The sequence below is a fragment of the Rhopilema esculentum genome, unplaced genomic scaffold, assembly GCF_057945365.1.
Source record: "Rhopilema esculentum isolate cy_ngs unplaced genomic scaffold, ASM5794536v1 HiC_scaffold_34, whole genome shotgun sequence".
Taxonomy (NCBI): Eukaryota; Metazoa; Cnidaria; class Scyphozoa; order Rhizostomeae; family Rhizostomatidae; genus Rhopilema; species Rhopilema esculentum.
Genome location: NW_028300845.1, coordinates 1,014,234 through 1,037,115, shown reverse-complemented (window position 1 = coordinate 1,037,115; position 22,882 = coordinate 1,014,234). Strand labels below are relative to the sequence as shown.

Here is a 22,882-nt window from a genome sequence, read left to right as displayed (position 1 = left end):
GCTTGTTTAATGTGGATGTAAAAGTCAATGAACTACACCATGTTAAAGAGACAGTTCAATATCATTTTGACAAAACTTCCAAAAGCACTTGTAAATTAAAGGATTAAAACAAAGGATATTATTAGAACCTTCACATATTTTAAAACATAGATTTCTATCAATCTTTCTTTCTGAATGTTTATAAAATTTACATAACAAGCTTCTAAAAGCCAAAGTTGGCAAGGTAATATATCAACAAGATGTCAATTGAAAAACAAAACATTTGTCAAAGGTAAAAGGAAATAACATCAACTTTGTGCCAGATTAAGGAACAATTGTTTGAAAAACTAATTATACTAAAGATAATTTGTTTCAACTTGTCTCAAGTTATCCAAGCGATTGTTATTATGACAATTACAAAAAGGAATAAACACAGCAAATGGAAACTATAGCAGTGGCAAAAATTATGGGGGGCTAGGGCCCCTCCCCAATCAGTGATCTCGTCAAAAAATTCGGGCTCTTGTCGGATAATTGACAAATGTTAAACATGTCAAAATTGCTCCAAGAAATCTTTCTTGATTTCTAAAGGAGCCCGCCCAAAAATCACCTGTTTTCATCAAACTGTGCAGTTTCTTTAAAATTATACACGATCCGAGATGTTATCTTGTTGGAAAATCATAGGCCTGATGCCCCCCCCCCCCCCCAATGAAGGCCTGAATTTCTGCCACTGAACTATAAAATTGTACCAAAGATAGATGGTTTGCATGCTCTTGGTAATTAACATTGACACACAGACTATAATAAGAATGGTTCCATTATACTAAGGACAAATGGTTCCATTATGCTAAATTCTCATTTAGCTATCTTATCATTTTCTGAAATCATTTGTTTGAGATGAATAATGCAAAATATACATACCTCACTTGCAGTAGAAATGATTTCAGGTAGAATGTCATATCCAGAAATGCTAGCAAGAAGTGGTGCCTTGTATGATCCACCATCAAATATATACAAATAGTCATACTGACACTCTAAATTAATACTTTTAGTTTTTATGGTTATTGTCTGGTTCTTGAATGGTGCTAGAAGAGACAGAAAGGTTTCAGTTACATTAGAACTTTTTACAAATTATTCAGTATTGCTAGGAGGGAGCTTTTTGTTGTCATTTTTTTACAGTTTTCTTCCATCAAATCTACAAACTGCCAATCATGAGTCTCATTTTTTGCAATCAAAAGGTCTCATGATATGCACATAATGGTTCTTGATATGTTATTGCTAAAGCAAACATTTAAATGTGTTTAACATGGTTTTGCCATGGTCATTACACAGGGGGTCCCTTCTCCACACTAAAGGTGGTTGACTAATTTCAATCTACCTTTTCTGAAAAATTTCCCCCCTCATAAATTTTGAAAATCATTTCAGGCATATAAATTTATACTCTGTTTGTCTAAAGATGCTAAACAGACGTTCTAACAGGATAACAAACAAATAATAAAGAACCCGATTTCATACAGAAGAGTGGGCATATCTGTTTAACAAAAACAAACGCCAAGACCAGAAACGAATTAGCAAATTAAGCATAGTCACCTCTAATAAGCCATTCGCAGCTAACTTTGTTGCTGTAGAATCCATCGCCGTCTTTGATGGCGCCGCTCAAAGATGTTAATATGGATTTGTGACCAAAACAATGTTGTGCATTCGCAATATCCAAAAATAAAAAAATACAAAACAAAAATAACACCAACATGGTAAATCTCGTGTTCCATGGAAATTTCCAATTGAAAGCTTTTCGATGCCCTCTTGAATCTATTGGTTTTGTTTTGGCTCTGGTATAAGATTCTTTCGGTTGATACATATTATTGGCAAAAAATCCGTGAATTTTCCTAGGTCGAAAATACATGTTGTTGGATTCCGACGCAATCACTTTCAACATTTTCTCAAATTTATCAGTGAACGACTTTCACCCACTTTCTTTTGCATTAAACTGGATTCCCATTTCTGTTGATTGATCAAAACGGTTCACCGTTGTACTCGATTGCATACTTCCATCCGGGTTGCATTATTGTATTTAAATTCAGGACTAAGATTTAGGCCCACCTACACACCAGTCTAACAACAGGGTTGCCAAGCGATTCAAACCAACCATGAAATACAAGAAACCGCAACCATTATCTTCCCTTAACACACCATTTGCTGCAGATTTGCTTCATGAGTAGTGAAAACTGCGTTTATCAAACGAGTTTATAACTATTTTCCAGCAAGATTCCCGTCCTCCATTTTAGCACCAAGGTCAGTTCAGCATATAAAATTTCTTACCGCAAAATAGAAAGCTGCTGCACAGCACAAACATGACACCAATAGCCCAGTGAGAAGGAGGAAGACGGAGGCTGGAATGGTAAATTAATTAATTCAAAAATATTAATTCAACTTCAACCTATCTGTTTATCTTTTGATACATTTAATACATGATAATAAAGTGCCTGAGGACAGAGCTGTACTGTAGACACAATTTGGGGTGTATTTAGGACCGGGTGGTTACTCAGAATGCCATCATCAGGTAACGGTTGTCTCTTTGTTTATGCGTACCCTCTTCTTTTTATAAGAACACGAGCCCCAAAATTAGTAGAAAGTCAAAAGCAAATTAAAAACAAGAACTGAGGCTGAGCTACTGTAAAATGTAATTTGTCTTTCAAAATGTAATTTGAAATACACCTAAAAAGAGTTGCTTTTTGTCATCTAGGGGTGCTTTTGCGGTGAATTTTCAAACCTGTCGGCAAATGAAGGATGTTTCGCACTTTTCCTTGACAAATTAGACCTTAAGACCATTTCGAGTACAATAGCTAGCTATTTCACCACTTACACCCTAATAATCTAAGAACAAATTAAGAACAATCCAGTCTCGGATTTTCGAAAAAATTGAAAACAGCCAGCCTGAATTTCAATTTACTGGTTTTTTTAAAAAAACACAGAATATCTTTGGTTAAGCAATTATTTTTCGGACATAACTCTCTCTCTAATTGGAATCAATAATCAGATAGAACATCACGTGTACCAGAACGCATGTACGATGTATAAACAGGATCAGATACGAAATCACTAACTTCTAGTTTCCTCATGGGTTGATCTAAGTAAAAAGTGAAAATTCTGTTTTAAAAAGGCATCTATACCAGTTGATGATTGTTTATTACACACTTCCATTTCAGCAATAGATCAAACAAGTCCTTTTGGTACTTGGTAGATAATTTTGACTGCTCAAAGTGTTTAATTTACCATTGCTTAAAATAGCAAACAATTTGCCTTTATTGTCTATTTTCTTGTAAGACTGTTCTGCCGTGAAACGACACAAGGGGTGCCCTGTTTCCTATGTTCCACACGTAGGTGCCACCCACCTATGAATTAGTCTAAAATTCTGAGTGGCACACAGATATCATAAAGGAAGCATTGATTTGAACATTTGTTGCAGGCTCTTAACAAAAATGTTATAAATATAACCAAATAGCAAATTTTGAAAACTTTTTATGATCAGAGTCATTTAGTGAGAGTTGGAGGCAGTTTTCTTTCTACCCCTTGAAGGGCCTTTTGTTTCTCAAAAGTCGTAGGTAAGCAGGACAGTGGCTACATGCCTTGAAACCTCATGCCGAAAACGTTGGTTCAAGTGCTGCTGTAAAGTAAAATGCTGTTTTGTGGTAATGACGATGGTTAATGGAAATAAATGATTCAGGCTAAATTCTTTGCGATCTTCAACCAAAAAAGGCTGCTTTGGTAAAGCTTCATAACATAAAAAATAAGACTGTGGATAGAGAAATCTTGAGCAAGATACCAGGAATCCATTTAATCGCTATATGTTAATGCAAACATTTAAGCAGGGTATCATAGAAATTTTCTCATGGGTTGAGGTTTCGTCTGCCAATGTGTATTAACGATTTTAATCCATATTGTTGGTATATTGTGTAAATTGGTTTCTAAATACGGCAGGTTCCGAGCTAAATGTTCGGCAAAACTTCAGAATGACACAACAAATAAACACAGATATAGTTTTCTCAAACGTATATCGTTGTACGACTTGTAGCACTAAGCCTTTCACAAGAGCGAAGTGTACGTGCTCATAATGTTAGCTCTAACTCTTAACTAACTCAGGATTCGTAGAAAACGATATATATATGTTAAACTAGTTCCTTGTACAAATAAAAGATGTAAATGTGCTAATCTTAGGTGTCTACATAAGAGGAAAACAAGCTAGAAAAACAATAGGAATGTGTCTAGATACGTATGTATAAGCTGAGTCAATCCCTAGTGTAGTTCTTAAAATAATACTGTAAAAGAGGGTGGGTTTCTCTAGTGAAAGTGTTCCTACTAGTATACGCAATGCAACAAAGAGTGCGATGCCAGTTGACGCAAAAGAATATGCACAAACAAGTATGACTAACGCTGGGAGAGTGGAAAGGCCGACCTCCACTTGGCCGCGCGTACGGAAGATTTAGGAAACCGAAACCACGTACGTACGTTCAACTGGAGATAGCATGACCACCAGAATCACGAGAACAGCTTTGAAATCCCTTCGAAAATTTGCAAACAGACTTGGCAGTTGTAAATCTTTGAAGAAAGTTGTTGTTAGAAAGTGAAGAAATAGAACGTCATTTATATTCGAAACTTGCCAGAAAAGGACGGTATTGCGTCAGGAAAATTTACCAATAACAAAAAGTTAAAGGCAGGCCCGTCAAAACCGGGGCCCGTCGGAAAGTTAAAGGCAGGCCCGTCGGAAATAATTGTCAAACTGTAGTATGATTCCTTTATAACAGTGTACTGAATGAGAAGGAAAACAATGGGCAGCCCCCCCCCCCTCCCCCAATATGAATTTCGTTCCGACTGCACTGAAAGGTGAATACAATTTGCTTATTCGACAAGCACAAGTGTCGGATACCGAATTATTTTGAATGATGTTTCGAATGTCAGCTTCAAATTTTGAAGAATTATTAAGATATGTTGCTCCTCATTTGATTCGGAAATCAATAAAAAGGAAACCAATTCAGCCTCTCCTGAATGTGTGTGTGTTACATTGCGTTTCCTTGAAAAGGGTGATGCATTCAACACTACCGCTGCCAACTATCGTATGAGCGGAGGTTTTTAGTCAATCTGATTGGATAAATGTCAGTGAACAACAAGCGGCCGCTCTGAAAGTCGCCTTGAGTTCGACTGTCATACGTGCAGAAAACTGTCACGGACGGCCGCCTGACCTGTCAACGTGATTGTCAATCTATTGCCTTTGAGCATGCGCCAATTGAATCGCGTCGTACGCGCGGCCAAGTGGAGGTCGGCCTTAGCTCTTGGAGTAGCGGTATTACATTCCTCCCGGGGCAGGGGAAAGAATCGCCCTTGATTCTTGTGACAATGTAGCCACTGTACGAACTAGCAAGTTTTCTTATTATGTAACGAAGTTTCGAATTCTTTTAAGAGCTCACCACAGTGCAAGTTTTTGATAGGCTCCCACGATGGCTCTAGACTGTCATCTTCCCACTGGATGAGATAGTAGGTGTCGCGTCTCCCTGATCGATTTGTCACTATTTTCTTGTCCAGAATGGCCTTAACTACTAGTTCAGCTGGATCTGTGTCGCTCTCATCATCCAAACAAGCAGATTCCTCCTCCTGGTTGCAATTGTCAATATTTGGGGAGCATCTAGATTAGGCCTATCATCTGCTGAAATAAATGGCATAAGGCGGTTTACGTGAACGGTTTGGATATAATTACGCTCTTCGTTAGCACCGAGGAGATAGTTTCCTGGAGATTTCTTGGCCAGTATACGATATGGGCCGTGCCAATTGTGAGTTAGTTTAGAGGAGAGACCCTTTCTGTTATTCGGGGTGTATAACCAAACCTGTTGTCCTATATCGTACGTTACGTCTTTGGCAGTTTTATCATATTGGCTTTTCTGTCTCTGTTGGGCTAGTTCTATATTGTCGCGTGTAAGTTTCCGTGCGTCTAAGAATCTACCTGCAATTACTCCACGATAATCTTCAGTGTTACAATAAGTCTCTTGTGTTTTCGTTAGGGAGACGTCTATAGGAAGTCTTGGATCTCTTCCATACATAAGATAAATGGAGTCTGGTTTGTACTATAGGCAGTTCTATAGGCAAATAAAGCGTAAGGGGTGAAAAGGTCCCAGTCTCCATGATGTTCTGACACGTACATAGAGATTATGGTGGTAAGTGTATGGTTAAATCGTTCAACTAGTCCGTCGCATTCCGGGTGATAACTTGTGGTGTTAACCTTAGACGTGTTAACCATCTGACAAATACCCTTCACTACTTTAGCTAAGAAGTTCTTACCCCGATCCGATAGCAACTTTACGAGGAGCTGAATGTCGGCACAAGATCTCCTCAACGAATAATTTGGCGGTGGTTGGAGCATCGGCATTTGTGACAGCAAATGCCTCAGGCCATTTGGTAAAATAATCGGTAAAAATTACTACATACTTATTACCACGCTGCGATGTTGGAAACGGGCCTAAAACATCTACAGCCACGCGATCAAACGGCCCTTCTACAGGCAGTGGCTGTAAAGGTGCTTTAGCTAAATTTCGCGGCGTTTTCTTAGTTGCACAGTCTACACAAGAAGCCCACCATTTCTCAATTTCTGTGTACATACCTGTCCAGAAAAAGCGTTGTTTAATTTTTAGGTATGTCTTAGTTAGATGACCAGAAGTTATTTCCTCATGTAAAGATAACATAACCTCATCTTTAAGAGATCTAGGAATTACTAGCTGCTTGGAAACGTTGGTTCTCGACCGTGCTCGACCTCGGTCTAATAAGTAATCTTCGACCGTAGCCATAAGGCGGCGAGCTGAGATGGAACCCTCGGGGATATCCCCCTTTTCGAAATAATTTATAAGGTCTGTCAAAGCAGGGTCTTGGTGTTGGAGCTCTTTGATGCGTTCTAACTGCAAACCTGGCGCATCAATAGCATAAATCAAAGCAGGTAATTCCTCCCTTGGGGGTTCCCTATCCGAAGTCGATTCTGGCATTCTAGACAAAGCATAGACAATCCCGTGTGACTTGCCTGACCTATGCTTGATTGTATATGCATAACTTTGAAGTGTCAAAGACCAACGAGAAAGTCTAGAATGGGGGTCCCTGGCATTATCCAACCATCTTAGGGGGTTATGATCCGTTACTACATCGAAGTCTCTACCATACAAATATGGACGGAAGTACTTGATACCCCAAACCAGGGGCGGATCGAGACATTCTCAACATTCTCAATTTAGAATGTCAGATTTTCCCAGTTTGATTATTCTAAATAAAATGCTAAAAGCAATGAATGAGCTCAGATTTAAGATTCAAGATAAGCATACATCTTTTTATTATGTATTTTAGGTATTTATTTCTACATAATCGTCGTATTTGCTATATTTTACTCCGTTTTGCCTTTGCGAAACATTTTTATATCTTCTCCGATGAAAAACCAAATTCTCCTTCATTGAACCTAGAACCCAGGAGAGTAGTAAGAGGCTGCGCCGCGTCCTGTATCTAGGCATGATTTTTAGAAAGTTTATCGACTGTTGCCATGCATTTTGAGAAGTTCCTTCGCAATTTTAGAAAGTTGCACGCAGTTTCTGCATGCGCACGCAGAGAATTTCAATTCATTTTTGTCACTTAGAAGAGGTCGACCTGAAAGATTTTAACGAGAGGAAAATTCGCCAGAATGACGTATTAAACCCATTCACTTTTAATAGGGTATATCTGGCATATGTTTAACATATATTTTATGAGGTCTTGCCTACGTCGCAGTTTGAGAATCTTGAGAAGTTAGTGGGCTGGTCCACAAAGTAGCTAAATTTGACAGGGAACACCAACTTCACGTGATCAAGAATCCACACTCCACTCCAGACTACAGTGGCTGTGGCAGTGGCAGTGCCTGGTAATGATTTGTGTTTGTGCTTGATTAGAGAATAATTTCACAAGAACCCATTGCAAGTATGGATGTATTGGAAGAATTGAAACAGTTATTGACCGATTGTGCTTTGGATACCATCGAGGAGTATTTTTTTTCGCTGACTAGGGAATGGTTACTTACAAGTCTGCCGGGAGGGCCTAGGCGCCAGAACCAGATCGTAACACACAACCTTCGACATTTATTGTGGCAAAAGAATTCTTTCATTTTGATGGCTGAACCTTGTTGAACGAGAAAGGGTCAGACTTTGAGGTACTGCTGAAAAATTTTATATAGGGGTTCATTTTGTGCTGCTGCTACTGGGCCTAGAGGCTCAGGTGGTAAATTCTGCAAAAAGTTTGTTTTGTTTGCAGACTGGCCCCTCTGGATGCTGGTAAAATACTTAATTTAACACCGATACCTTACCATTGTCTTTCTGTTTTTGTGTAATGTGATTTAAATGTAGAATTCACAAAAATTACACTGTTCTGAATTTAACTAGAACTAGAATATTCATTCAATGATTAAATGGTTGCCTATCTTTGTAATATAATGTTTATGGATACATTTTAGTTTGTTTGAATAGCTATTTAATTTGTTTTAAATAACATGTTATTTATTTGCAAGTTGATTTTCACTTTTGCTGTAATTTAATTTAAAGAACTAGCTGTAAAAAAGTTAAGAGAGATTTTAACAGTTAGAGAAGTCATTACTTTCTTACAGTCTTGTTACTGATATTGTTACCAAGCAGAATAGGATTTGTTGTCACAGCCTTTGGTGAAAAGTTTTATGCTATGGTGGGCTGTTGTGTTCTATTTTGAAACCATTTGACATGTTGCATCTTTGGAAATTTTATGTGGTTAATCATATGAGATACATGGGCCTATTGTCATACACTGCACTCTTGTTTTGGAGATGCATCTCCTTTTCTGTTTTATTGATACTAAGCCAATAACGAACAAGGTTTATTGAGAATGCAACACAGAAGTCAAAATCTTGAGATATATTTATTTGAGCAAGGTGGTACTAGGAACTGGAAATGCTGTCCAATAAAGTATGTTTTACATTAAGTTAGTACACACAGTAAAGGCAGATAGAATCTGTTTTTAATGCATGTTAAAATGCAGTATTTGGTATGATGTAATCTAGTATGGCAGGAGTTGGAGTAATGGAGTAGTCTTTCAACAAGAAAAATGATGAGAAATGCATTTGTTTGCTTATTTTAGCAAGCCTATTACCAGACTAAGTTTTGATGGAATTGTGGTTTGGATAAAAAGCTAATTTTGGTTAACATTCCTGTGGAAGGAAATATTATGAAGGCAAAAAATTATCATTTTCTTTGACAAAAGAAAGTGCATCTGAAAGCTAAGCAAAGGGAAGTTTAGTATAAAGTGTCAGGTCTCAGAAGATTCAAATTTAAATTTGATGGATCTTCTAAATAGACAGTCATCCCAAAGTAATTTTTCTTCCATGTATTTCCAAATGATGAACAACAAATCTGAAACAGATATACAGACTTTGACTTTGATGCAGAAATATTTTACTCTAAAGCAGTGCAATTATCATATGCCAAAAGATATGATGCATTTAAGAGAGTTAGCATCCAGAAAGAAGTTGACTAGCCTTAGCAGTCTACTTTTGTTGCTAGAAAAGGTTTTTGCCCATTTCTTTGTCCAAGTTTCTATGGCTTGTATACTCTGAAAGTGCCTGCATTTTTAGTAATTTCATTGGTCAACTTTCGTTAATAATTCTCTTCTGTGATGAGTCTTGTGCCCTTAAATTTTTATCAATCATTTGGATGTCCACAAAACTACACTTCTTTCTATAAAATTCCACATGTTAAACCATTAGAAAACCAAGCACAATTTGCCACACACATTTTGTCTTGATCTTTGTGTTATTTTTCCCTGCATTACCCAATTTTCAATTACTAGTGTTGCTATGCTTATTAAGTAATTCTTTAATGTTGCATCATTGTTGTTTTTTGGGCAATAATATGAGGGGGCAAGCCTATTTTTTTGATAAGATGACATCACATTTGTCCATTCTTTTTAGAATAAAAGACCTCTGTCTTCCCAAAATGTTGGGGAACAACTACCTCCCTTCATCTCCCCTGGGTGTCTGCCACTTCTTATTGTTTGTTTCAATTTCTCCTCTTAAAATTTCAATAATTTTAATCATTGCATCCATAAAAGACAGAAAACAATTTCTTGGGCGTTTCCGGGAAATGGGCGTGGTCGGTCGGTCATAATGGGTTTTGAGAATGTCAAATTTTTGTCTGGATCCGCCCCTGCCCCAAACTAATGCAAAGCATTCCCTTTCAATGGTTGCGCACTTACGCTCGTGAGGCTTTAAACTACGACTAGCAAAAGCTATGGTCTTTTCGATACCATCTATGTTCTGTGCAAGAATTGCACCCACACCCATATTGCTAGCGTCTGTATAAAGGCAAAATCTCTCTTTAAAGTAAGGGTATGAAAGGATGGGTGATTAAAGTAAAGAGTCCCTTAGACGTTCAAAAGCAACCTGACATACGTCGGTCCATTGAAAATTAACTCCTTTCTTAAGTAAATTATTCAAAGGGCTAGCAATCGAAGCAAAGTCTTTGATAAATCGCCTGCAATACGATATTAACGCAACAAAACTACGCACTTCATTACAGTTACGGGGCACTGGGTATGTCTTAACGACATCCACCTTATTTGGGTTGGGTTTTATTCCATCCCTACCTACAACATGGCCTAAGTATAAGACCTCCGGTTTACAAAAGTGACATTTCTTAGGCTTAAGCTTGAGACCTTCTTTTCTAAAGCGATCGAAGAACGTAAATTCGCTAGGTATTTTTCGAATGATTTAGAATAAACGATTACGTCATTTAAATAGACCATACAGATTTGCCATTGTAAGCCACTTAATACCAATTGCATCATCTTTTGAAACGTATAACTAGCATTGACTGATCCCATGGGCATAACGCGAAACTCAAAATTTGTTTCTTAGTGATGTTGTTTAGCCTTCGAAAATCGACACAAAACCTGGGCGAGCCGTCTTTTTTAGTTAGGGTTGAGACCAAGGACTATTAGTTTCCCTTAATAATTCCCTTTTCTAGCATGTTGTCTATATGTTTATCAATCATACCTAACTGGCTATGAGGAATTCTATACGGACGTTGATAAAGAGGGGGGGGGGGGGGGTGCACCAGTGTCGATGTTGTGTGTGAAACGCTTGGCAAGACCTGCCTTTGTATCAGACTTAACAAACACATCCCTATACTCGGTCAACAATTGCAAAAGTTGTTGCTTTTCATGGCTGGAAATCGAACAGTTATCTAAATCTATTTCATTTATCCACACATCTGAACAGGGATGGCGCCACCGGGGGTGCCTGGGGGGCAGGAGCCCCCCAAAAATTCATTGAACCCCTCCGTCGGCACTTCAATTTTTGAAAAATTTTAACCAATCTCGGCACTTTCATAGCTTCCACTTCGTGATTTTTTTTTATTTTTTTTCATTGTTTGATTTTGTTTCATTTTTTTTCATTTTTTGAACAGGAATTGCCACAGCGGAAATGGTGTTATATTAGATCTTTGTTGGTGGTTCACGCACTGTCGGCACTCTGACATTACAGCCCCCAGCATTTCTTTTCTGGCGCCATCCCTGCATCTGAAAAGGGATTGTTAGTATGGGCGTCACCATTTTGCGACTTAATACGTGTCTCGTCTAGATTTTCTGCCATCCCAACGCATGTTCCTGAAAAAATCTTGACTGGAAAGTCATTAGCATTAAAAATCTTTACCGGAATCTCATTATTCAATACACAAGCAACAGATCTAGCAGGATACAATAAACAATCATTGCTTGCTATTTTGTACCTAGGCTCGACTAGAACAGTACCCTACAACCCATGAGTATAAGCCACGCTAACAAAACTGAAAAACTGAAAAAACCTGATTAGGTACTTAAACCAATAAAATTGACGCTAGATTATATCGTCCGGCATGGGATCATCAAGAAATATTTCTAGATTTCTTGACCTAGTCTTCTACATTGTCACCCTCAAATTCAAGGTGGCAGGAAGTCCTGGCAAGATCTAAATAAAGAAATGTCAGCCACCCTCGTTTATAAGCCGCCCTTGATTATAAACCGCAGCAAAATGTGCCAGAAAATACCGTAAATCCTCGAATAAGCCCCGAATTATTTATTTTTGATATTTTTAGATGGAGGTTTATTCGAGGAGGTGGATTATACGAGGGGGGGCTTATAACATTATTGTAGACATTAAAAATACAGGTTTAAAAGACCTCGTTTATTTAGTAGGAATTTCTTTATGAGCATTTCATTAATCACTACCAAAAGTATGAATTTGTTGTGGTAATTCAATAAAACGTCACAGGCAACCTCAGATGGCAAAAATCATCAGATGGAGGGGTCCAATTCGAGATTTTACAGTAGCAGTGGGGGCTTATTCGAGGGGGCTTATTGACAATTTGTAGTTCTAGGGTGGGGGCCTATTCGAGGGGGGGCTTTTTCGAAGGGGGCCAATTCGAGGATTTACGGTATTTATAAGCCACGGTTTATATTCGAATAAATACGGTAACTCGCCCTATTCATGATACGATTTTATTGTACCGATAAGGTTTTTTGTAATGAAACCAGTACAACAGGTGTCTAGTTTATTTAGCAACTCTCTTTAAAGCATTGCACGCAACAGGTCTTTTATGAAGGCGAAAATGACAATATAATGCTTGGTGTACCATGCAGCTGTCCTACCCATTAGCCTCAGGGTCTTCTCGAAGATATTGAAATAATTAGACTCTGCAGTAACAATATATAAGGAGGTAAGCTCGTTTCTTTACTTTATGAAATAAAAGGCTATTGTCAATTGATACGGTATTCAAATACAAGTCTTCTGGTAGTCATGTTTTCAATGTTTTAAGGGTGAGCAATATTACATAGACATATTTCATGGAAGCAAGCGCAGAATGATTGTCAGACAGCTTGATCTGAAGGGGTATGAATGACAAAAGTTACAACAACAAACATTTTATCTGCTATGCTAAATATACGGATCTATACAGCGCTAATCATTGTATATAAGATTAGAAAGATCGAATGTCGCCATAAGGAATTAATCAAAAATATCCTTTTGTTATTTTTGACGTATAAAATTTACCAAAGGTACATTTACAATACATCAACTGATAATGCTAATGAGAAAATATAGCACTTAAATGTTTCATGGGTAGCATTTAACCCTAATTATCTTTCACAACTCTTAACATCTTAGAATCTAGTAAACAGCTTTTGGAGAGCCTTCGGGTTTGGACAAAAGGAGATCAACAAGTAAAGGGGTAAAACCAAATCATGCCTGAGTTGACAAGCATTCTGCTGCTCTCTGCCATTTCGAGAAAGGAGATGGTGAATGTTATCCTAGCCTTTGTTTCCCTGTTTCAAATCCCTCTTTGGCGTTGCAAAGACTTGCTATACGTCATTGGGAGCCGAACGCCCCCAACGATGAACAGCTCCTAAAAAACGGACAAATCTTTTTTGGCCTAAATTTTTTTAGGATTCAAAGCCTTACAGAAGACACCTCCCGGGAAGACACATCCTTAGTTAAAAATGTCCTGTGAAGTCTATACAAGTTGTCTGTGACAACTAAACATGACCAAACAATGACGCTACAAGTAGGATTTGAGCAGGTGCATTATACCTGGTTTAAAAAAGTTTAATCTTTTCTGCAATGTATCCTGCAGTTTCTTTCATTCTACTCCATGTGGTGCTCTGTTAAAATATGAAAGAGACCGGTGCTTAAAAAAATTTTATTGTGAAGGGTTAGGGATTCCAGGAACGGTTGCAATAAGTCTTCACGGTGGCTTAATGATTGGTCGGCCAATGAGTTTATTCGTTGCTATCTTCTTGTCATCCACAAATGATAAGCAAATGCAGATAACATATCACTTTTAGCGGCCGACATAACATTGTTGTTCCATTCTTAAATGAAAGCCAAACATTATGGGAAGGGAGAATCATGAAAAATCACGAGAATGGAGGATCATGGAAAAGAATTATATATTCTCAATTCAATGATTCCAAATGTCTAGCTTAAAGCTGGATAGCTTGTCTGGATATTTAGAAGATCTCAGAAAATGTTCTGCGTTTATCGTTACTATCTGCATTTGCCCCAATTCTAGGATAAAATTTCCCATTGCCAAGTACAACTTATCATTAAACGTTTCGAAAGCTCGTTTCAACTGCACTTCGCTAACAATTGCATTTTTCAAACAAATAAGAAGAAACTAGAAAGTGTTTGACCTATCTGGATGGGGTCCCATTTAGTGTCTTTGTGGATAAAAAGCCATCAATCGCAAAACAGGCTAATAATCAAAACAAATTTTCTTTGGTAGCTGTTTTTTTTGCAAATTGAAAGACAGCTTGTATTCTTAATGCTAAATTAAATATTTATGCGTGTGATAGTAAAGCATTCGCAGGCTGTAATGGGAGTCCAGTTCGATTGTCACATACCTGCCGACTAGTGTAAAACCAAGTGGCTTGATTGACAGAAAAGCTTCACGGTATGTTCTTACTCTTATACGTTATGCTTATAACTTAATAAACTTTCTGAAACTTAAGCACTATATAAAATTTTTGGACTAGAATTTAGGTAACAATAAAATTTACAAAAATTTCCTATTTCAAATCCTGAAAATGTAAGGTATTCTCAAAATAGGAAGTTGAAAATTTTCGTTTTTAATAAGTTCCCATTTTATTCAAAGCCAGGAAATCTTCTTCTCCTTTGATTTTCAAAGGAAATAAGATTTTGCCAAAGTTGGCCAATACAAAAATGCAATGCTGTCTTCTGAGTTGATAAGATATATTGTTCTTCAAAATCCACATAAAAACTTCCAAGTAAATAGCGCAAGACACATGGTACAAAAGAGTGCAGCTTCTAACAACGTCCTCAATGAATATGAATACGAAAAAGCTTATCCTAGAAAATCACGGTTTTTTGCCGCAACGCTCCATCTTTCTTTTAAGGCGTCTATAAAATAAAATAAAGTAAAACAAGTAGTATAACGGTGAGGACAACGCTGAAATAAACACTGTCCCGTTTTTATCTTATTTGCTACCAATGTAGCAATAAACTGGGGATGAGGGGTAGCAGAGCACACGATTAACAGCACGACCGTAAACACATTCTTTATCTGTAAATTTCTTTGTCAGCGACAAAATGGTTGAAGGCGCTTCTTCAGAGTCTTATACGACGTCAAGCTATGTGCAATGAATAGTGCATACGTCATCCTATACACTCCTTTCGTTTGGGGTTGGAAAGTTTTCTCGAAGCTCTATCATTGAGGTAGAATCTGGGACAATTTGTCTTTTTTCATCACCTGCTCTAGCGATTATTAGTTCAATCCACCTGCAATCTAAGAATGCCGTATTACACAGAGCTTTTATTTGTTTGCACTCGGCTAACAAGCTGTTAAAGGAGCTCATCTAACTCCACCGAAAATATCAATCAATGTTGATATATCTATCAAATCCTATAATACATTCTCAGCAGCACCGAAAAGCTTTCTCGTTTAAATTAATTCATCAAATCACATCAGGTATATCTAGAAATTTAGATATTGCGATATTTTATCATATATCGTCGGGTTTTTTTCCGTCTGTGGGTAGGAAGCAAAAAGATGAAGTGGCGAGAGGGTTCCTCCCAAGGACGGATCTACCGGGGTGGATGTGTAGGGGGTGCGACATCCTTCCAATATTTTTGCATCCATCAGCAAATTTCACTTCGATTCGGTAAAAAGCATCTTTTGGTGGTCAGCAGTAGCCAAAAGTACGCCAAGACGTTACTTTGTTTATCTTCGTGTCTTTCTTTCTTTAAGTAAAAAGCTGAAAATTGAAATTGGGCGTTTTCATCATTATCCATTCACCTAAGAGATGTGGCACCAAAATCCAGTTCTTGTCTACAATCCTGGTCAAAAATAATTGAGACTTTACTAAAAAACCTGATGCAATCTCCTTCTTTTGAAAAATAACTCCCACCACTCCCCTGATTCAATATTGAGTATATGCCTTTGAAGCAAAAATTATAAAACTACAAATCCAACATTGATTTAGGGGAAACGTGGGTTTTTTAAATGGTATTTTAATTGTAATTGTATAGAAATGGAATTTTTAAATTGAAGGTAGTCGACAATTTTTAGCTTAAAAAAGGCACGGGAGAGAAGCAATAAATTCACGATAACTTCCGAAGGTTTTTAATGGCAAGAAATAGTCTAGTACAAGTAGCTAAAATACCTGCCATTGCTTCTTAGAACACCTTGTTTCTATATATTTTTCGTTTCCTTTTCCTAATACTGATACTCCTTCCCTCCCCTTAGAAAATATCATATCGTTGGGAAAGTCCATATCTAGATGAGCTGGAGCCCCTCAGGATTACAAAAATCCTATGTAACATCAGCGTAAATATCAACTTATCTAAGAGCGCTGTTATCGTTTTGGATCTTTAAGAAGCATTGAATATAGCCTAAGATGTCTTTACATTTTATTACACAATTGAATACAAGATAAGCAACCAGGGTCCGTTTGGATGTATCTATCAATAAAACCTAAATTACTTAGAGCACAGTGCACGATCTTGTCAGCCACCAAAACTTTGTTTAATTGAAACAAACTTTCAAAGTCATGTACTGGGAGTCCATGGCTATTTGCAGCCTTGATTGCTTTCGTGAAAGAATTCTATAGAAAATAGCTGTTTTATGTAGGACATGACTCGTGAACAGGCCTATTGCAGGTTTTTCTGAATTGCTGTGTAACGTTCGTTATAGATCTTTTGAAAAATTAGTTGGTGCATTACAATTAAAACAGAATTCATTTACCATAAACATTTAATAGTTTATTGCATGCTGGGCAAAGCCATCTGCTACTGCTCTTGTGACGCGCTTGAAGCGCCTTAAGTGCGAATAATATTCCTTTTCGTGCTTGCGGTTACAAAAGAAACTGTTCTTAAGTTGCAATATCAAAATACAACAGCTCTATGAGGGGCTGCACAGTTTAAAATAAAACATTTTATGATGGACCGCCCTTCACAAATGATAAAAGAATTCCACAGTCAAATGTGCATGTTATCGATGAAATATCTTTAAAAGCAGATGTGGAAACCTAAAAGCAGCTGCAAACGTTCAGGATAGTAATTCGGCTGAAAGAAAGCGGATGCAGATACACTTTTTTTAAGCCGAGATACATATAGCTTTTATTTAAGTATCAGAGACACAATAATCTAATCAAAAAATCCCACAAGCGGCACAGATAGGCCACTTTTAGAGAAATAATTACGATTTGAAGCCACAAATATGTAAATCATAGCACGGTCCGAGACTAAATAAACTGCAGCTCATTGTTGTCGTTGTCGTTTTTAACTGCTAATAATAAAGTTTATAAAATCCATTTCCTTCTTGCGATTATACATTTACGTAATTGCTCTTTGCATTCAATAGAATATGTCCTTGCTAGCAGACGCCAAAATGACATTTATTTGATGGCAAAAATTTATTATCTGAAAAGTTGTGACTTTCCGAAACGAATCAAAACAAGAATTCTCTTCATAGCTATTAACAAAACCATCGACTATCCTTTCTTAAGTCCGGCTACCAGCGTAGACGCAAAGGAACTAGAGCACAAGGTACTAGAGTTTTGATAAGGTTAATTTTAGATTATTGTCCCTAAAAGTTGGTATTCCGCATTATTTAGTGAGAAATCTATTGTCTGACTTCACGTAGAGGAAAGGTAAAGCAAGGCTTGGCTCGCTCTTCAATACATTAATGCCCGTGTGAGTTTTTACAAAAAAATTATTTCAGTTTGACACTACTTTCGTTAGGCAGGTGAAACTTTGAAAAACAGACTGCAATTTTCGTTACGTAGACAACACTGTTGTTACGCAGGCATTGCCTTTCTTTACGTAGATGACTCTGTTGTTACGCAGGCACAACTTATCGTTACGTAAACGACACTGTTGTTACGCAGGCACAACTTTTCGTTACGTAAACGACACTGTTGTTAAGCAGACGTTAGTTTTAGTTACGTAGACGGTACTGTTGTTACGCAGGCATTGCTTTTCTTTACGTAGACGACACTGTTGTTACGCAGACGTCGTTACGTAGATGATACTTTCGTGTTATTGCCAGATGATACTTAAATAAATCGTGCAGCACTTTTATTCACACATCCCTTGGATCGGAAAATGAATAAAAGTACAACGCAAATTTTGATACACCAATGGTAGAAGGTGACAGTTTTCCAAACACTCAACGGCTCAAATTGAAAATTCGAGTGGTATTATCAATTTACACAAGAAAAAGAACAAAAGAACCCTTCATTTTCCTTTATGCTTTTATAAAAGATTTCAATGTTTTATTTTTTTTAGACTACATTTCAAATAGACAGTGGATCAATTTGATTGAAAAAGTTTAAGAATGGGAGGACATCACGCCAAGATACCACCTAAGGAACTCTGTGACCTTTGCAGCAGAACATGTTTTGATGAGAAAGAACTGAAAATGTGGCATGATAAATTCAAGAAAGAATACCCCAGTGGAAGCATTACCAAACAGGACTTCATTAAGCTGTACCGAGATTATTACAAATCAGGGGATGCTAAAAGATTTTCAGAACACGTTTTCAGAGTTTTTGATGCAAACAATGATGGAAGAATTGGTATGAATATCAATTTCTTTACTAATTATTGGTTTAAAATTTATAATCTTAATGAAAAGCTAACAAAAAATTTATTTAAATTAGTTAAATCTACTGTAAAGAAGGGGGTGGGATCACAGAGATGTGATATTATATCATCGGTAGGTGAAAAATAATCATAAGACAAATCCAATGCAAAGAGCCTTCATTCAATTATGCGATTAATTCTGATATTGATACATAACTTAAGCATGTGTGTAGAGGTTCAATTGTTTGCTGACGCATCAGCTAAAAACATTAAGAATACGTAAAACTAAAAAAAGCCACGTTTTCCGTTATTCTTGTTCTTATTTAGTGTCTATTGAGTTCCTGGCCATAGTGCACAGTAATGTTTTCATATATCTAAGATACATTATTAATCAACTTGGCTACTTCTATTCTAATATTTTTCTTCAAAGACTTCAAAGAGTTTGTCTGCGCCCTGTCGGTGACAACACGAGGGTCTCCACAAGAGAAACTACGTTGGGCATTTAGTATCTATGACATTGATGGAAACGGCTGCATAACTGCAAGGGAACTGGTGACAATAATCAAAAGCATAAAATCAATGGCAGACGCTTTAGATGATCAAAATATATCTGATGAGAAGATTTTGGAGATATTTAAGACATTTGATTTAAATAAGGACGGTGTGTTAACGGCAGATGAGTTCATGATAGGTGCAGGTAAAAACCCGCTTTTCATGAAAATGTTGGAAGATTACGTAGCATCATAGCTATCATGTACTCTGAAACATTTTTTCGACTGCAATTTCATACCATACAAGTACTGGTGTTGGTATTCAGCATCAACTTATATACAATTGCGCAACTTTGCATATGATGAATTTTGCTAACAGACTGAAAGGGTATTGTAAAATTGCTTGATATACAGAAGAACAGTCTCTGGCTGACTAGCAGCTCCATAGACAAATTTATCATTCAACCACATTAAGAAAATAAAATATCTTTTAAGACCTTTTTAAATTTGTTTAGAATTAAGAAGCATTTGATCTTATTGCTGTCCGCTGAATACGTTTGATTAAGCTCAATAGCAAATTAATTCTATCTTTCTGTATTTTCTTTGTTATTTACTTTCTCAAAATTAGAATGAATAACATTGATACAATTTCAATCGACAGTTCTATTGTTATATCTCAGTTCAACAACTAAATCAATGTTGCAAGAACGTTCACGCCACGTGTAGCCAAGAATTGATAGCTGAAATATAAACTTTTAGATTATATCATTAACTTTGTCCGTTATACGAATATTGCTTTAAGACTCAGATGTCTTTCCTTCTGACATATATTGCAAATTAAACTGCTCTGATAACAAGCAGAATGAATGGTATGATGTGTCCTGAATTTGGAAAAGGATCCTTGCGTTGTTGTATAGCTTGACCACCTTGCCCATGATATAAAAAGTAATACTGTACTTTCATAAATGTGTTTATAGCTTGCCTACTATTCACATATTTATAGGAACGGTATTGTGTTTTAAGAATTGCCATGGTCCCTATCTTGTTTCTTGTGACTTTACATCGTGGTGATGGCATGATCGATGAGGAGTAGGAATATGGCCTATACGGTTTTGTTTCCGGGGTCTTCAGAATAAAGCAAACTATAAAAAGACTTCATCTTGACGAGCAATTTTGGTATTAGCGGATTCGATTAAACGTATGATATGAACTTTGGATCCTAGATTTGGATTTGCAAATAATTTTCCTTCAACAGAACAGGTACTTTCAAAGACACCTTCAAGGCTGCTGCAATTTTGACTGAGACTTAGATACATTTGCATGAAGATCAGCAGGTTTGAACAGAGTCTCTTAAGGTATTGTGATAAACAGATAAGTCCTGGCAAATCTCTTTCAAAGTAAGCCTTCAAGGTAAGCTCTAAGAAAATAAAAAACTGATGGCAATGAATATGTTTTCAGAAGGATTAAGGAGAATACTATAATATATCGGTGGTAATTCATTTAAGTGATATGTATGATAGTTCAATAATATGATCTCCTGCAACTGACATCTACAGCAGGACATTTGGATGCCGTGCAAATGAATTCGATAAAAAGGCAACTCCCAAATTTCCTTCTCCATGGTTCAATCAAAGATTTGCAAGTGGCTGCTATTGTCTCTCGGGCTCATACAAAAATCAAAAATCCGAGAGACGCAAATAACGCAATAGACGTATTACTGATAATCTTGTTCTTACCAAAGACAATAAACTACAAATCATATCCCCTTTTGTGCTCAGCTTGACTGTCAAAACTTTATATTTTGCTAAACGATAGCTGAGTTGCAGCTGCCTTTGAATCAAAGAGCAGATCTTGTTCAGTTGTTCTATACCTCAAAGTACAAAACGTTTTATGCCAAGCAGCTGAAACCTTGATTAATGGTAATGACTGTAGTTGTGTTGTTTGATATCTGATTACTAGCTAAAAGCATTGATTCAGCATCAATATGCATTGTGACGATAGTATACCAATAATATTCAAACTATATTGAAAAGACTAGAGAATTAATAGCAACCATCGGAATTTCAGCAACCAAAATAGCTGCAATTTTAGCAACCATCGTCTCAAAAATTTTCCCCGGACCCCTTAGAAGGGTTGCCTCCGGTGGGCCTTGCTTTTATCTTCCGTTTAGACCCGAGGCCCAGAAATCCTTTCCGCAACGTTGAGTATAATCATCAGAATGTAATATCAAGAGAAGTGCTATCCAGTCTGTTGTGACACCATATACGGCCAAATCTTCTCTATACAAGAATAGGCTACTCATTAGAATAATTTTTATTCTTATGATGCCTATTTGATGCCACTGCAAGATATAAGGCAGTCTTTATGATGGCCTCGTGTAAGAATTGGTGGTAAAAATACAACAGACTGCAATAAAAAACTTGCAAAAGATTGATAACCTTTTTGATAGAACTTCATTCATTTCATAGGCTAAAAAACATTACAGAATTTCGAAAACATGTAAAGGACATCTAAAATTAAGTCAAACCTGAAGCCGTATATTCACAAACCAAAGCCAGATTGCCGATACATGAAATATCTTTAAGCTATGACTTTGTTCACTAAGGGAATGGCAGAAGTCGAATGATGCAAAATTAAGCTCTAAGAAAGATGGCAATAACAATGAGAGACCAGATTTTTGCTTTAAGGAATAGAGAACAACCTTATTTTGAGGAGAAATAAAAAAATATAAGTTGACAAGGAATTAAGCGAAGTTGTAAAGCTCTCAAATCGCGTATGCTCAAATCATAGAATAAAAAAATTCTTGACCTCACATATTCTCTACTTTGTTAACTCTATCGACTTCGAAATGTAAAAATGAAAAGAAGTCTAAAAGCCAATCAAAACGCCACTTCAAAAGAAAAAAGAGGTGCAACACCCTCAAAAGATTTAATATGTGGAAATTAAAAAAACACAGTCAAATTCTTATATTTTACTTACTAGCCCTTATTGAAATACCTGGACAATTTCTTCTCAAACCTTTAATAAAAGTTCACAATGAACCCATGCCATAAAAAGCACAAAATCGCATTTATATATATATAACAAATAACAATTTCACATATAATGTATCAAGGGCCGAGATTGCAGAGGCTAAGGGCCTTGAGCTCCACTTCAAATTTTTAAAGATACACTAAATCTCAAAAGGTATTTTTGCGAACCTCTTGTTCTATATAATGGTGGAAATCCAAGCCCCCTGCAAATTTCGAAACCTTTCTGTACCCTTTGCCATATAACTTTATGATAAAAAATCTTCACATGAGTGGAAACCAAGGTCTGAAGAATTATACTGGTCATTTACCTATAAATCCACTAACATCGAGACTAGCTGAGCTGGTGTGTCTTGTACATGTCATAGATGTGCAAAACACCTCCGTTCTCCAGCAACAACAGTTAAAAGGATTATAGAAAATAAGAATATGCTGTGATAACAGGTTCTTCAGTTTCTCTCTTATCTGTTTTTGCTGTCTTTGTCCAATTTAAAACGAATTATAAAGCGCATTTTTATTAGCAGATCATCCAGCTTACAATCTTTTATAACATTAACAAAGCTTGCATTATTTTTACCTGAAATTGTCTCACATTATTTTCAGCAGAGGGATGCCACACCCACACCCCCGGTCAAAAAATCCTCCAATTTCCAGCAACCTATCATCAGCTTGTTTGAAGATGTACCAAGGGGCATTCGGAGATTCGGTACCCCCCCCCCCCACACTTTGTCTGT

The 22,882-nt window shown here is 36.9% G+C and overlaps 2 protein-coding genes across 4 annotated transcripts in view; one reads left to right on the top strand and one right to left on the bottom strand.

The window, feature by feature from the left end:
• The window catches only part of LOC148957322 (multiple epidermal growth factor-like domains protein 8), a 30,502-nt gene extending 28,203 nt beyond the window's left edge, over positions 1-2,299 (bottom strand). Inside the window, exons 1-2 of the mRNA XM_089115603.1 lie at positions 1,567-2,299; positions 898-1,061 (exon numbers count right to left, since the gene is read on the bottom strand). Coding sequence (XP_088971729.1) covers positions 898-1,061; positions 1,567-1,912 — 510 coding nt within the window. The 5' untranslated portion in view covers positions 1,913-2,299. The remainder of the gene's footprint in view (positions 1-897; positions 1,062-1,566) is intronic.
• LOC148957321 (neurocalcin homolog) lies at positions 2,282-20,091 on the top strand. 3 transcript variants are annotated; one of them, XM_089115613.1, is made up of 3 exons: positions 2,282-2,374; positions 18,332-18,621; positions 19,059-20,091. In XM_089115613.1, the coding sequence occupies exons 2-3, from the start codon at positions 18,381-18,383 to the stop codon at positions 19,373-19,375; spliced, it is 558 nt and encodes a 185-aa protein (XP_088971739.1). In that variant the 5' UTR covers positions 2,282-2,374; positions 18,332-18,380; the 3' UTR covers positions 19,376-20,091. The 3 variants fall into 3 exon arrangements, with proteins under 3 accessions (XP_088971739.1, XP_088971737.1, XP_088971736.1); XM_089115611.1 differs by lacking the exon at positions 2,282-2,374 and adding an exon at positions 12,584-12,743 and having other exon boundaries at positions 19,059-20,090; XM_089115610.1 differs by lacking the exon at positions 2,282-2,374 and adding an exon at positions 14,231-14,477 and having other exon boundaries at positions 19,059-20,089.
• Positions 20,092-22,882: the final 2,791 nt, after the last annotated feature.

Excerpts from the sequence above, each read along its gene's own strand:
- LOC148957321 (XM_089115613.1), top strand. The coding sequence starts at position 18,381 with ATGGGAGGACATCACGCCAAGATACCACCTAAGGAACTCTGTGACCTT. Across the intron at positions 18,622-19,058 it reads AAACAATGATGGAAGAATTG|ACTTCAAAGAGTTTGTCTGC; the intron begins GTATGAATATCA and ends TTTTCTTCAAAG.